Source organism: Mauremys reevesii, linkage group 2 (assembly GCF_016161935.1).
Source record: "Mauremys reevesii isolate NIE-2019 linkage group 2, ASM1616193v1, whole genome shotgun sequence".
NCBI classification, from domain to species: Eukaryota; Metazoa; Chordata; order Testudines; family Geoemydidae; genus Mauremys; species Mauremys reevesii.
In genome coordinates, this window is record NC_052624.1 from 228,086,182 (window position 1) to 228,101,739 (window position 15,558).

Genomic DNA, 15,558 nt, shown 5'->3' on the forward strand with positions numbered 1-15,558 from the left:
CTTTGGAGCGGAGCCTGGAGCTGGAGTGCGGAGCAGCTCCGGAGCAGTGGAGCTGCAGGTTTTTGCCTGGAGCTGGAGCAGAGCCAGAGCACAGCTCCAAAGCCCTGCTTAAAATACAAGTACACTTTCACAATTACACAATAAAACAAGGTTCACAATATTGCAGCTGGGCTCTCACTTCACTTCACTTTGTTCTTATACCTCACTGACTGACTGGTGATGCCCTGCCCTTTATATACCCGCAAGGGAATGGCTGACAACATTCTAGGAGGTTGGAGGAAAATGTAGTTCTCAGAAAGTCTGGAAGGTTCTATGAAATTCTACAAATGTCCAGAACATTCTAGGAGGTTAGTGAAAAACAAATCCACAGACAGAATACCTGAAATGTTTTACTTCAAACATTCTATATTCCTTTTTGACACTAACAACAACAACAGCACCCTAAGCCTGATACCCCCCAAACCCAGCATTCCAGCCTGGGTTGCTTGCCCCTAAATCCGGCCCTGAGACTCCTTGCTGGTGGGAACCAGGCTCCTGGGTTGGAGTAAGGCAACCAAAGCAAAACCTTTCTAACCTGATGAATGAGGCAGCTGCAGTGAATGAAACACTAACCTCTCCTTTTGCACACTGGCAGGGAGACAGAGCAGGATGAATACATCCTTGGTCTTCTGTTTTTGAACCTTTCTCCCCCATCCTCTTAGCCTGTTACTTGAGTGGTGGGGTGGGTAGTGTTGCTATGGTAATTCCAGGCAGGAGATAAACCACCTCTTCAGGTTTTTCTTTTCTTATTCACTTATTTTTGAATTCTCTCTCTTGCCCTGGATTCTCCCACTCAGCCAGTAGCAACAGAAGGCAGAACATAACTGAGGAGGTATCCGGAAAGTGGGGGCTAGTCCCTCATCAGCCATCCAATCAGCTTTGATTCTGCTTCCTACAGCTACAAATAGACAATGATGCCACACTGAGGATATGCAGACCTAGCTTTCAGAGAGAAGTCTTACTTCAATAATATTTATAAAGTGCTCTGAGATCCTCATTTGGAAGGAACTACATAAGACCAAGTATCAGAGGGGTAGCCGTGTTAGTCTGGATCTGTAAAAGCAGCAAAGAATCCTGTGGCACCTTATAGAAGTGGGTATTGCATCTGACGAAGTGGGTATTCACTCACGAAAGCTCATGCTCCAAAATGTCTGTTAGTCTATAAGGTGCCACAGGATTCTTTGCTGCTTCTAAATAAGACCAAATTATTATTATAGCAGTGCATATAGTAAGGCAGTGATGCCATCTTTTTTGAGCATGTCTGCCAGACCTCCAACATCACTTAGATTAATAAAAGCCTTGTTTACAGTACTAATTGTTGAAAATATCAGCTATAGATGGTCTGACTGAAGTTCATTACAGCCCTATTTATATGAATCACAAAGACCTATAATAGACTGCTCCTAAGACATCACTTAAATAAATGGTTTTAATTTCCATTTACCAATAAAGCAAATACTGGTATTTTATTCCAGTAGAGTACTGAAGATGAAGTTCTGCCCCCACTGAAGTCTATTGGAGTCTTCGTATTGACTTCAATAGGGCCAGGATTTCACTGTGATTTGCTAAATTATTGGGAATTTTCATAAACTGAAGTTGTTTCACAGCTGCACATTCTAACATATAAAATGCCTATTTATTATCTTTAGCAAACCAGTCTAACTAAATAGAATTTCACTATCAACCCTTACATTCAAGGAGTATTTCCACTTGACAGCTGTTTTTCATTTTTAACATATGTTCTTATAATAACCAACATAATTTCTACTTAAAAGTACTGATGAAATTTTAAGTGTATAAGAGTCACAAAATCATAGTTTTGAACTTCACTGTCATGGGTGGGGGGGAGGGGGTGTTACTGATATGCTGGATTTTTTCCCTACTAATATAGTTACATTTACTATAGATGATTCACTTAATTTTTATGTGTCCAAATGCAAATGGAAACATAAAATAAACTTACTATGCCATAGTCTAAAAAAAAAAAAATGCAATGAGTTAATATGAAACTCTTTCAAAAGTACAGCTGAGTAGATATGCCGTACCACATCTGTCACTGCAATACAAATAGTCTTTAAATAATACCTACAAGAGGAATAAATAATGTAGCTTCAAGTCTAATCTTGTCTTTACAGACTATTGCTAAGCATTTATTGTTGAACTTTATATTTATTCCGGAACTGCACTTACAACAGTGCTCACTACAAGTAAGGTAGTCAGCATTCCCAATAGAAACTTTTGCTTCTAATTAATAATTTATCTGCACATTGTTTTAAAAGAATTTTTTTTCCATAAAGAGTTTAGTCTTTAGACATATTCTGCCTTTTGCAGTACAAACCCTGCAAAATCAATGGGTTTGCACTTATGTAAATGAAAGCAGAATCTGATTTCTACCTTATCCCCATAAAATACCGTGAAGGTATTTGAAGATGCCCATTTCTTCTTCTGCAACTCAAGAGCAGAATTCTTTAAAACAGAATTGTATTTCATGATGAAAACTAGTGGTATTTTGGAAAATAAGCAATTTTGTTTAAGAAATTTAGATTACAATTTGCATAATTAAACTCTTTTATCCCCAATAAAAAAAATCTATGAGGCATTTTGTAGTCATATGTAGTTTTATGCACAAGAGCAAAAAATAAATGTATTAATTTGTATTTGTTTCCACTCTTCATTCCACATGATTAAAAAAAATAAACATCTCCTAGTAAGAAGGAAAATTTCTGAAGTTTTCCCATGTGTCACTTGGTTTTAATTAGCTCAGCAGAGCATGACAGACTGCTGTATCAAGTGAAAAAAAAAAGACTGTTTTCTGCACTTAACTAGTAGTTACTGGCAAATAATAATAAAAAAATATTAAGCCAGTTCACGAGTGCCTTTACTGATGAAAGCAAGTACTGGTACTTACGTGGAACTTAATTATTTTAGGATCACATTGCTTAAAGGTGTGTTTTCTAAGCAGATGACTGAAACTTGTCCAGGTAATCTATAAACAAGAACGAAAATAATCCTAAACAGTTTATTAGAGTTTAAATGAGAATGCTGAACTGTTTAATTCCATTTTCTTTGTTTGAAAAGATTACTGTGTTCTGCAATCACCAGTTAGAGTTTGGTTGATATTAACCAGGGATGGCCAGAAAATATTTGCAAGGTTTTGAAATCTGTTTTTGTTCTACATTGGAACAAACTTGAGATCTTTTGAAAGTTTTCATGAAAAATGAGAGAAAGACACACCATTGCCCTGCAATGGCCAGTAGACCAGTGGCTCGGACACTTGCTCTGCCTGAGTCAGAGCAGGGACTTAAACCTGAGTCTCCCAAATCCCAGATGAATGCCTTAATCTACTGGACTATAGATAGAGTCAGTCTCTCTTACTCACCCAATTAATATTTACCATAATTATTTATACACAGTGGAACAGCTCCAACCAGAGACTGAGAGAGATTTCAGAATCAGAAGAAGCAGGGACTTGAACCTGTGTCTACTACATCACGGGTGAGTACCCTAAAGACTGGCCTGTTGGCTATTCTGGGGAGGAGGAATTTCTCTCATTTTGAAATTCCATCCTGTATCAAAGAAACTTTCCTGACAAAGGTTTCAATAAAACGGACTCTTTCCCGTGAAAAGTTTTGGAGTTGCTGAATCAATATTTTCCTACAGAAAAAGGTGAGTCACAAAATTCCTGATGCGCCTTAGTATTAACACAACAGAAAACAAGCCTAATCCAGTCCAAGGTTTAATCTTGTTCTCAGATACACAGGCACCTATAGCTGCATAATTTATGAAGTCAGCTAATGGTATTTGTACAAAGATAGTTGTATATATACTAATATGTCTGTGCTATAGCAAGAATTCAGAATAAATGATGATAGTATCATTGAGGCTATGTTTTAGTCATAGGTAATTTTAGTAAAAGTCATGGACAGGTCACAGGCAGTAAACAAAAATTCACAGCCCCTGACGTGTCCATGACTTGTACTATATACCCCAGACTATATAGCCTGGGGGCTCTGGGGCAGGGGTGGCCTGGGGGTGCCGTGGGTACTCTGCTGGGGGGGGAGCCCAGGGGCACCACGGGTGCTGGGGGGGGCAGTGGCACGCTACCTGGGCCCCTGCTGCTGCAGGAGAGGTGGGGGCACAGCAGCCTGAGACCCCTGCTGCTGTTGGAGGGGGGAGGCACGGTGGCCCGAGACTGCCCCAGCAACGGCCAGTTTGGCTGGCCCAGGGGCTGCCCGAGCTGCTCAGGAAGCCCCCCAGACCAGACATACCTGCCACTGCAGAAGTCACAGAGGTCCCGAAAAGTCAAGGAATTTGTGAATTTTGTGACAGACTCACAGCCTTAAGTATCATACCCCATGTCACTATGTAACTGGAGCCATGAGAGTGTGGTGGACCAACCTAACTTAGAATTGTTTTCTTTACAACATCAACTGACTAAAGAAACTCAAGAATAAACATCTATTCTGTGAACAAGAAAAGTCATTAGGCCCTACATTCTATAAAATATTTTAGGGCTACTAATGTGGAATGAGTTAAAATAGCATTTTTTGTCTCTTGTATCATTTATGTCTCATGTTAGAAGCTAAGCTATCAGCATCATGCTTGACATATAGTGTAAAAGTTGAACACAAGCAAATTATGCTGTTGGACAATATATAAAACCCCTGGCTGATTAACTTTACTACCTTTTTTTAGGGCAACACTAATCTTTGTTTTTAAACAACGTATTGCCCTTTCACTGAGCTTTATACTCAAGTGAATATACATGCTGGTTCATTGACAGATGTAAAAACAAAGCCATTAAGTGAACTGTGAGAGCAGAGAGCCAAGAGGCAGGAGCCTGGAGCTGCAGGATTCCCATTGCAGCACATTGTTTACCATCAGCCATTCTAACAGAGAAAGAGCAATCTCTTCACACTTCCGAGAAATATCACCAAGACTTTATATTATAGAAGTTAATTAATTAAGGAAAGAGCCTGCTGTTTAGAGAGAAGCCTGACTATGGATCTGATGGAAAATTTTCAATTGCTAACTGCTGCTGAGAAGCTGTAAAGGAGCCTCATTCATCTTTTTAAAAAGTGTGTTCCACCATCTGAACATGTAAAGGATAGTCTTTATAAGGAACAATTGTTTTCAGATTGTAAATTAGCAACATTGCCACTTTGTTCTCCTCTCCTTATCTTCACACCCTAAATTGTCTAAGGCTTCAAAAGACAGGTAACTTGATGAAAAAATTTTAAGAGACAATATTTTGACTTACTTGATATTATGTTTGGAAACTCTTCTAAGCAGCACAGCATCATACAATAATTTATAAGCCAAACTGTACAAAAATTGAAATATTCATTTGGAAAAGTATCTGATAAACTAGAAGGGTCAAACAACAACTGTTTTACAATGAAAAATGTCATCATTCTGTTAATATTCAACTCACCTAATGTCAAGTTTCCCCATTTTTAGAGTCCTCTATTATTAAATAACAAGGCTAAAAGGAATGAATTACTGGATTCAGAAACCAATTTAGTCACAGGAAAAAATCCTAGATGGTCTCAAAAATGCTGGGTCACTTTGGGATGCCTGTGCCTTCTGCAGCAGTGGAGTTCTATACAGGTTGCTATGTAACTGTGCTCAGCTTTAGGTTAAAATCCATTTAGGTCTGCAAGAAGATGGGTGCCTTATCACTCTTCAAGAGCTGCCTCTGTGCATTCATATTTATGGGATTAAACAGCCACCAGACCATTTACAAGTTGCAAAGAGGGAAGAGGCTTTACAGGCCATTAAGGAAATCTATAAGGAAGGAATGATCGAGCTTTCAACCAGTCCTTGGGCCTCACTCACAATTCCAGTTAAGAAAAAAAGATGGCAGCACCAGTTTCTAGGTGGACTATAGAATACTAAATTAAATCACTTGACTATAAATAGATGATAGTCTGGATGCTGCAGCAGGTTCAATCTGGTTTTCCATATTGGATCTTAAAAGTGGGTACTGGCAAGTGGAAATGGATCCAAACAACAGGGAAAAAAGTGCTTTCACAGAAAGAAAAAGGTCTCTGGCAATTTAAAGTGATGGTTTTTTGGCCTGTGTAATGCACCAGCCACATTTAAGAAGGTAATGGAGAGCATACTGCATGGCATGCCCCTCTCTGGTGCATACTAAAATCTTTGAGTAGGAATTGATACATTTACAAATAGTCTGTGATAAGCTTAAGGCTGTCAGTATGAATCCAAATAAAGAAGTTGCTTTAAAAAAAAAAAAAAGGTAATTTTCCTTGGGAACACAATCTCTGAGGAGGGAATTTCCACTGACAAAAAGAAAATTGAGACTGTACAAAGCTGGTCAAATGTCCAGACACTCATAGATGTGCAAAGTTTTGTAGGGCTCCTATTAGAAAAGGTTTATTTGTGGATTTGCCAATATTTCAAAACCATAGCGTAAGTTGGGTGAAAAAGGAAAACAATTTCAGTGGGTAGCAGAGTGTGATTTCATATTTTCAGAGTGGACTGTACCTGTTTCAGCCTATCCATGTTTCAACCCCCCCATTCATACTGGATACAGATGCTAGTGCTTACTGTTTGAGGGACAGTAATGACACGAGAACATAAAAGACTTGAGAGGGTGGTGGCTTATTACTGCAAAAGTTTAAGTTCTCTGGAGAGACTGTATAGCACCACCCAAAAGGAACTACTGACTGTGCTTAAATCTAAAGTACTTTTTCATCACTATTTGTATGGAAGAAAATCTGTGGTCAAGACAGACCATGTATCCCTGTAATTACTCTTTAGATTCAGGAATCCTAAGGGACAACTTGCCATGTGGTTGGAAAAATGTCAGTTATGATCTCAGAATTACACACAAACCTGGGAACAGGCATGGTAATACTCACCCTTGTCCGGGTGGCCTTGTTGAGAGGCTAATTGCAAACTCTACTCTAAGCAGGATAACAAGGACTCTTTGCTACTTTTATAGGATAACAAGGAGTTTGTTGCTCAAGGGAACGAGTGTGCTCAGGAAGAGATGTCTGTCTCCTCTCCTCTTATAATTTGCAGTACAAATGTTCCTGGTTCATCCATTGGAACAGTGGATGCAGAATTGCAAGAATGGACTTCTGAGCAGTTAAATGATTCCCAAAGAGAGGATACTGACATCAGGATAGTGTGTGATTGGAAAATCATTTGGCAAAGGTAGCCACACTGGAATGTAGTATCTCCACAGACCACAGTAGAAGCTTTCTGGTCACAGAAAGAAAGCTTGGAGTTTGAAGATGGACTATTGTACAGGAGATGGGAAAAAACAATGGGCAATGGGTACAGGTACTAGCTGGTTGCACCAGATACATTGAAAAAGAAGGTTCTGATATGTCATGATTTTAAAACTGCTGGACATTCTGAGGTTGCAAAAACCAGTCAAGCTAAGAGAAAATTTCTATTGGATGAAATGCAGACAGGATGTAGAAAACTGATACAAGAAATATGCTGTTTGTATGGCAGAGAAGAGTCCCCCTACGATAGGGAGAATCCCTGTGCAGCAGTATCTTGTCACCTTTGTCCGGCTTGTCCTCGTCCATTCCTCCACTGAACGCAAGTCGACACCACACCATTCCATTTTGTTGCAAGCACATTCTTTCCATTTTTGGCCAAAGAGTTTTGTCATGGAATCAGTCCAGTATCTTGTGGGGGCACCAAAAGAGCATACTGCTGTCAATGTGCTTGGGCCCTGCCTGAAACAGAGGCTGGCAATCAATATAACTATGTACTACTTCACAAAATGGTCTGAAGTTTACCCAATAAAGAACCAAGATGCTGTGACAGTAGCAGAGGTTCTTGTGAATGAATTCTTCACCAGATTTTGGGTTCTGGATGAGTTATACACAGCTCAAGGGAGAAATTCTGAATTCAAAGTGTTCCAGTACGGTTTCTGAGATTCTCTGGCTCCACAAAACTCATACAACTCCAGCATACCCATGTCTGATGGGGGAGTGGAAAGACCCAATCAGACTCTGGGGGTTCAGCTGGCTACCTCTGCGGACCAGACTCAAAGGGTCTGGGACAGGGTGGATAAAAATCAATGATTTAAAAAAATAAAATAAAAAAAAGGGATTTTTTTTGATCAAATACTTTTTGAGGAAAGATAGTTTTAATTAAGATATAATGTATCTCAAAGATATCTTATAATGGAATAGGGATTATAAATTCTAATTCTATAGTATGAGACAATATATTAATGAAATGTTTAAGAAAAGTTTTGTAAATGAGTTCCAATAGTTCATGGATTAGGGACCCAATCTTATGGTGTTCCAGGGGCTTCTGTATAGATTATTTAGGTTAATTTTTTAGCCTTGGCTAATAACAATATTTACTAGAACTGTAAATACTGAAGTTTGCAAAATTGTCAGTGCAAGCACAAAATCTAATCTTCTGTATTTCACATTAATGACAATGAAAAATTATTTAGGCTAATCTTTCTATCTACACAGTGGGACTCAGTGCCCAGTCTAAAACAGTGATTCTCAAACGTTTGCTATGTGAAAAGATCCCCTTTCACATAGCAAGCCTCTGAGTGCAACCCCCTTTATAAATTAAAAAAACCTTTTTAATATATTTAACACCATTATAAATGCTGAAGCCATTTTTGTCAACTTAAAGGGCTCTTAAAATCGATTTCTGTACTCCTCCCCGACGAGGGGATTAGTGCTGAAACTGACATGGCTGGGTCAAACTTGGGGTAGCGTGGATGCAATTAGATGGTATTGGCTTCCGGGAGCTTTCCCAGAGTGCTCCATTGTGACTGCTCTGGACAGTACTCTCAACTCAGATGCACTGGCCAGGTAAACAGGAAACGCCCCATGAACTTCTGAATTTCATTTCCTGTTTGGCCAGCAAGGCAAGCTGATCAGCACAGGTGACCATGCAGAGCTCATCAGCAGAGGTTACCATGGAGTCCCACGATCGCAAAAGAGCTTCAGCATGGACTGAACGGGAGGTACTGGATCTGATCACTGTATGGGGAGACAAATCCGTGCTATCCGAACTCCGTTCCAAAAGACGAAATGCCAAAATATTTGAAAAAATCTCCAAGGGCATGAAGGACAGAGGCTATAACAGGGACCCACAGCAAGCCTACCAAAAACCAAAGAGGCAAACGGCTGCTCTAGGTCAGATCCCCAGACATGCCGCTTCTATGATGAGCTGCATGCAATTCTAATGGGTGCCTGCACCATTACCCCACCCCTGTTCGTGGACTCCTGCAAGGGGGGAGTCTCACGCAACAGGGATGAGGATTTTGGGGACGAAGACAATGATGATGATGAGGAGGAGGAGGGTAACGCTCAGCAGGCAAGCAGAGAAACCGTTCTCCCCGACAGCCAGGAACTGTTTATCACCCTGGAGATAATACCCTCCCAACCATCGCAAGGAGGGCTCCCGGACCTTGAAGGTGGAGAAGGCACCTCTGGTGAGTGTACCTTTGTAAATATAATACATGGTTTAAAAGCAAGCGTGTTTAATGATTAATTTGCCCTGAATACTTGGGATGCATCCTCGGCCAGTACAGCTATTGGAATGCAGTCAAGCAACATCCGTTCTTTATCTCTCTGTGTTATCCTCAAGAAAGTGGTATCATTCATAGTCACCGGGTTGAAATAGGGGAATTTTATTAAGGGGACATTCAGAGGTGGCCTTTCCTGCTGGGCTGTGTGTCTGTGGCTGAAAAGAAATCATTCCCACTATTAGCCATGTGGTGGGGTGAGGGGTGAAGCAATCATCCCAGAGAATTGGGTGTGAGGGGGGGTTTAGCTGGGTTTGTGCTGCACGTTAACCCAAAAACCACAGCCCCTTCTTTTAAATGCCCAACCCAACAGGTGCTTGGTATGGGAAATGAGGGTGTTGCTGTTTGAAACCATTCAAACATGTTATGAAGGTTAAAGAAGCCAAAAGACTGTGGCTTACCATGGCTGCCTGCAAGCCGAATTCTGTTGCCCGGCCCTGCGTGTATGATCTCTCACACCAAACTGGCAGGCCCTCAATATAAGAGGCAAAATGCGACCTTGTACCAAAAGCACATGTGCTATGTAATGTTAACAGCTTGGTTCACGGTGAAAGAGTCTACCCATTGTTCTCTAAAAAATGTGTCTTTTTAAATACTACTCTCCCTTTTTTCCCCTCCCTCAGCTGCAAATGTTTCAACACTCTCCCTATCATCTCCATCCCAGAGGTTAGCGCAGATAAGAAAGTGAAAAAACAACACTCATGATGAAATGTTCTCTGAGCTCATGCAGTCCTCCTGCACTGAAAGAGCTCAGCAAAATGTGTGACAGACAATGTCAGAGTCCAGGAAAGCACAAAATGAATGTGAGGACAGGAGGGACGCACAAGAGGACAGGTGGCGGGAGCAAGAGGAGAAGTGGCGGGAACAAGAGGAGAGGAGTCGGGATGCAATGCTGAGGCTACTGGAGGATCAAACTGATATGCTCCGGCATATGGTTGAGCTGCAGGAAAGGCAGCAGGAGCACAGACCACCGCTGCAGCCCCTGTGTAACCAACCACCCTTCTCCCCAAGTTCCATAGCCTCCTCACCCAGATGCCCAAGAAAGCGGGGGCGGGAGGGCTCCAGGCACCCAACCACTCCACCCCAGAGGACTGCCCAAGCAACAGAAGGCTGGCATTCAATAAGTTTTGAAGTGCACTGTGGCCTTGTCCTTCCCTCCTCCCCCACCCCACCCAGGCTACCTTAGCAGTTATGCCCTTATTTATGTGATGAATGAATAAAGAATGCATGAATTTTAAACAACAATGACTTTTTGCCTCTGCAAGTGGTGATCGAAGAGGGAAGGGTGGTTGGCTTACAGGGAAGTAGAGTGAACCAAGGGGGCGGGTTTTCATCAAGGAGAAACAAACAGAACTGTCACACAGTAGCCTGGCCAGTCATGAAACTGGTTTTCAAAGCTTCTCTGATGTGCTGCACGCCCTGCTGTGTTCTTCTAACCATCCTGGTGTCTGGATGTGTGTAATCAGCGGCCAGGTGATTTGCCTCAACCTCCCACCCTGCCATAAACATCTCCCCCTTACTCTCACAGATATTGTGGAGCACACAGCAAGCAGTAATAACAATGGGAATATTGGTTTCACTGAGGTCTAAGCAAGTCAGTAAACTGCTCCAGCACGCTTTTAAACGTCCAAATGCAAATTCTACCACCATTCTGCACTTGCTCAGCCTATAGTTGAACAGCTCCTGACTACTGTCCAGGGTGCCTGTGTATGGCTTCATGAGCCATGGCATTAAGGGGTAGGCTGGGTCCCCAAGGATAACTATAGGCATTTCAGCATCCCCAACAGTTATTTTCTGGTCTGGAAAGCCCCTTGCTGCAGCTGTTCAGACAGACCAGAGTTCCTGAAGATGCAAGCGTCATGTACCTTTCCCGGCTATCCATGTTGATGTTGGTGAAACGTCCCTTTTGATCCACCAGTGCTTGCAGCACCATTGAAAAGTACCCCTTTCGGTTTATGTACTGGCTGCCAAGGTGGTCGGATATGCATTCCGTCTATCGTCCCACCACAGTTAGGGAATCCCATTGCAGCAAAGCCATCCACTATGACCTGCACATTTCCCAGAGTCACTACCCTTGATAGCAGCAGCTCAGTGATTGTGTTGGCTTCTTGGATCACAGCAGCCCCCACAGTAGATTTGCCCACTCCAAATTGATTCCCAACTGACCAGTAGCTGTCTGACATTGCAAACTTCCAGAGGGCTATCACCACTCGCTTGTGAACTGTGAGGGCTGCTCTCATCTTGGTATTCTTGCACTTCAGGGCAGGGGAAAGCAAGTCAAAGTTCCATGAAAGTGCCCTTACGCATGCGAAAGTTTTGCAGCCACTGGGAATCATCCCAGACCTGCAACACTATGCGGTCCCACCAGTCTGTGCTTGTTTCCCGGGCCCAGAATCGGTGTTCCATGGCACGAGCCTGCCCCATTGCCACCAGGATGTCCAAATTGCCAGGGCCTGTACTTTGAGAGAAGTCTGTGTCCATCTCCTCATCACTCGCATCACTGCGGTGCTGTCGCCTCCTCGCCTGCTTTTGCAGGTTCTGGTTCTGCACATAGTGCAAGATAATACGTGAGCTGTTTACAATGCTCATAACCGCTGCAGTGATCTGAGCGGGCTCCATGCTTGCCGTGGTATGGTGTCTGCAGGAGAGCAGGAGAGCAGAGTGGCAGTGGAAGTGGTTGTTGGAAGACCAGTTTTGCAGACTACTACATTGTCTGCTGCTAGGACACAAGAGCAGTGGTGTCCGTTAGCTGAGCTGAGTGGGCTGCATGCTTGCCGTGGTATGGTGAGACAAGAGCAGGAGAGCAGAGTTGCAGCGGAAGCAGTGGATGACGACGGTCATATAGAGGACCTGAGAGACCACCAGGAGAGCAGAGTGGCAGCGGAAGCAGTGGTTGGAAGACCAGTTTTTCTGACCTATTGCACCATCTGCGGCTAGAGCAGGAGAGCAGAGTGGCAGCGGAAGTGGTTGTTCGATGATGACAGTTAGCAGTCCTACTGCTGCACCATCTGCTGAATGTAGTATGGCTCCCGCACGGAAAAAAGGTGCAAAACGATTGTTTGCCATTGCTTTCACGGAGGGAGGGGCGACTGATGACATGTACCCAAAACCACCTGCGACAATGTTTTTGCCCCATCAGGCATTGGGAGCTCAACCCAGAATTCCAATTGGCAGCGGAGGCTGCGGGAACTGTGGGATAGCTACCCACAGTGCAACGCTCTGAAAGTCGACACTAGCCATGGTACTGTGGACGCACTCTGCTGACTTAATGCGCTTAGTGGGGACACACACAATCAACTGTATGAAGTCACTTCCTAAAAATCGACTTCTACAAATTCGACCTAATTTCATAGTGTAGTCATACCCTTAGTTCCAACTACTTCAGTGAGAGCCATACAAGTGTACATAGCAGAATTGGACCCAGGATCTTTTAGGAACATACCTGATTCTTTTGCTAACATTAACATTACTTCCTTCCTGGGGTCTTTGCAGAGGTTCTTCTCTGTTATGTGGAGACCTATGTAGCTCAGATAAAATAACAAATTTTGGTTTTCCTTTTCCAGAAGGATTGTAATAAACAGGAACAATGGGATGGCCTGTTCCAAAGTCATCTGCAGGATACAAAGAATTAAGTATTAATGTAATATTTCAAGTCAAAGTATGACTTCATTTGGCTAATTGTTATATGGCTTGCAAGTTGTAATATTTTTTATGTACAAATAATGAACTAAAGCTTTAAAGATAAGGTGGCACAAACTTTATAACTACTGAAAATAGAAAACAGCATATGGAAAGCACTGTCTATGGAAAATACCACAAACACATTCAGGTTATGTAACAAAATAATTAAGAGCAACATTAAAGCAATATTTTTTGGAAAAGTCAGAAGATTTTGAAAGTGAAACATTGGCTAGAAAAGTGGTGTAGGTGGGATTTGACTTTGTGGAACATTGGTCCACCTTCTATAGGGAGAGGGAGCTGTACAGTTTGGATGGCTTCCAATGGAGCCATCCACCTCACTAGAAACAAGACCAATCTTCTCTGGGACAGGTTGGCTAGAGTCACCAAGAAGGTGTTAAATAAAAAAAAGGGGAGGATAAAAAGAGGGAGGATATGAGCACTCAGCACAAAATTGAGATGTTTAGAACAAAATTAAATGAAGGAACCAAAGGACATGAAGAGAAGAAATTATTTAATTGCCCATATGCTATGATAGGAGCCTTGGTAAAAAACAAGTAGAAGTGGATTCCACATTTATGAGCATAAATTTGATCTAGTTGGTATTACTGAAATCTGATGCGATGATTCCCATGACTGGAATCTTAAAAATCAATGGTCATAACCTATTTAGGAAGGATTGAGTGGACAAAAGGGGAGGTGGAATGCCACTCTGTCAAAAATGGCATTAACCATTTCCAGGTCACTGATAATGCAGAAGAAAATGATCTTGAAAACTAATGGATCAATGTCCTAATAGATAAGCAAAAGATGGGGTATTAGTTGATGTCTGCTATACACCACGACTCCTAATACGTGCCAGTACTAAAACATTCTTAGAATGTCTAAATATTATAGATGACAATTTCCTAACTCAAAATGTGTTGCAGCCAACACACGGGAATTCTAGATTACACCTCATCTTGATAGATAAAGGAAAAACTGGTCACGGAACTAAAAATTAATGGTAACTTGATGATGACTATAATGTGCAAACAGAGTTAAGTCCAGACCAGTTATATATCCTTGGTGCTTTAAAAAGGCCAATTTCACAAAACTAAAAACAATTAGGAGCCAAATCAGCTGGGAGGAAGAATTTAATCAGAAAAATGTGAATGATAATTGGTAATTGCTTTAAGAACATTTTACTACATACCCAAAAAGCCACAATCCCACAATTGAAGTAAAAGGCCATATTGGTTGAAAATACCAATCTGATTTAGAGGGGGATTAAAGCCAGCTATAAAAATAATATATAAAAATGGAAGACAGCGGAAGCTGATAATAATGAATATATATCAGGAGTTAGGAATTGCAGGAAACTGATAAGGAAGCAAAGGGACACAATGAGAAAGCTATGGCCAGCAGAGTTAAGGACTATAAGAAAGAGTTTTTTAAGTATATTAGCAACAAAAAGAATCCTGACAATGGTATTGGTCCATTACTAGATGGAAATGATATGGATATAATACCGAAAAGACAGAAGTGTTCAGTAAATATATCTGTTCTGTAGTTGGGGAAAACACAGATGATGTAATAGCACTCTTTCCATTCCACTAGTATTTCAAAGGGACGTTAAAGTGCAGCTACTAAAGCTGAACATTTTAAAGTCAGCAAATTTGGATAACTTGCATCCAAGAGTTTTAAAATAGCTGGCTGAGAGGCTCAATGGACCATTAATGTTGATTTTCAATAAGACTTGAAACATTGGGGAAGTTCCAGAAGACTGGAAGAAAAATAATGTTGTGTCAAGAAACTATAGGCCTGTCAATCTGACATCGATCCTGGCAAGATAATGGAGCAGCTGATACAGGACTTGATCAATAAAGAATTAAAGGAGAGTAATATAATTAATGACAATCAATATGGATTTATGGAAAACAGTTCCTGTCAAACTAACTTGATATCTTTTTTTGATGAGATTACAAATTTGGTTGATACCGCATGACCTTTTTATTAAAAAACTAGAACAATATAAAATTAACATGGTACTCATTACATAGATTAAAAGCTGGTTAAGTGATGGGTCTCAAAATGTAATTGTAAGCAGGAAATCATCACCAAATGGATGTGTTTCTGTTGGGGTCCCACAGGGATCAGTTCTTCGTCCTATGCTATTTAACATTTTTATTAATGACCTGGAAGAAAATATAAAATAATCACTTCTAAAGTTTGAAGATGACACAAAAATTGGTGAAGTGGTAAATAATGAAGAGGACAGGTCACTGATACAGAGCCATCTGGATTGCTTGGTAAAC

At 41.3% G+C, this 15,558-nt stretch overlaps 1 protein-coding gene and 1 long non-coding RNA gene across 17 annotated transcripts in view; one reads left to right on the plus strand and one right to left on the minus strand.

The window, feature by feature from the left end:
* LOC120398031 overlaps positions 1 to 3,534 on the plus strand; it is a 32,647-nt gene extending 29,113 nt beyond the window's left edge. Inside the window, exon 3 of the long non-coding RNA XR_005594149.1 lies at positions 3,453 to 3,534. This is a non-coding gene — a long non-coding RNA (uncharacterized LOC120398031). The remainder of the gene's footprint in view (positions 1 to 3,452) is intronic.
* Positions 1 to 15,558, minus strand: part of PPP1R42 (protein phosphatase 1 regulatory subunit 42) — a 54,000-nt gene that overhangs the window by 18,447 nt on the left and 19,995 nt on the right. For 7 of the 16 annotated variants that reach the window (XM_039524937.1, XM_039524936.1, XM_039524938.1 and 4 more), the window contains exons 8-10: positions 13,026 to 13,194; positions 7,580 to 7,757; positions 2,948 to 3,025 (exon numbers count right to left, since the gene is read on the minus strand). In XM_039524937.1, the coding sequence (XP_039380871.1) occupies positions 2,948 to 3,025; positions 7,580 to 7,757; positions 13,026 to 13,194 (425 nt within the window). Of the gene's footprint in view, positions 1 to 2,947; positions 3,026 to 5,299; positions 5,363 to 7,579; positions 7,758 to 13,025; positions 13,195 to 15,558 lie in introns of those variants that run through there. The other 9 variants (XM_039524949.1, XM_039524952.1, XM_039524947.1 and 6 more) reach the window with 5 other exon arrangements.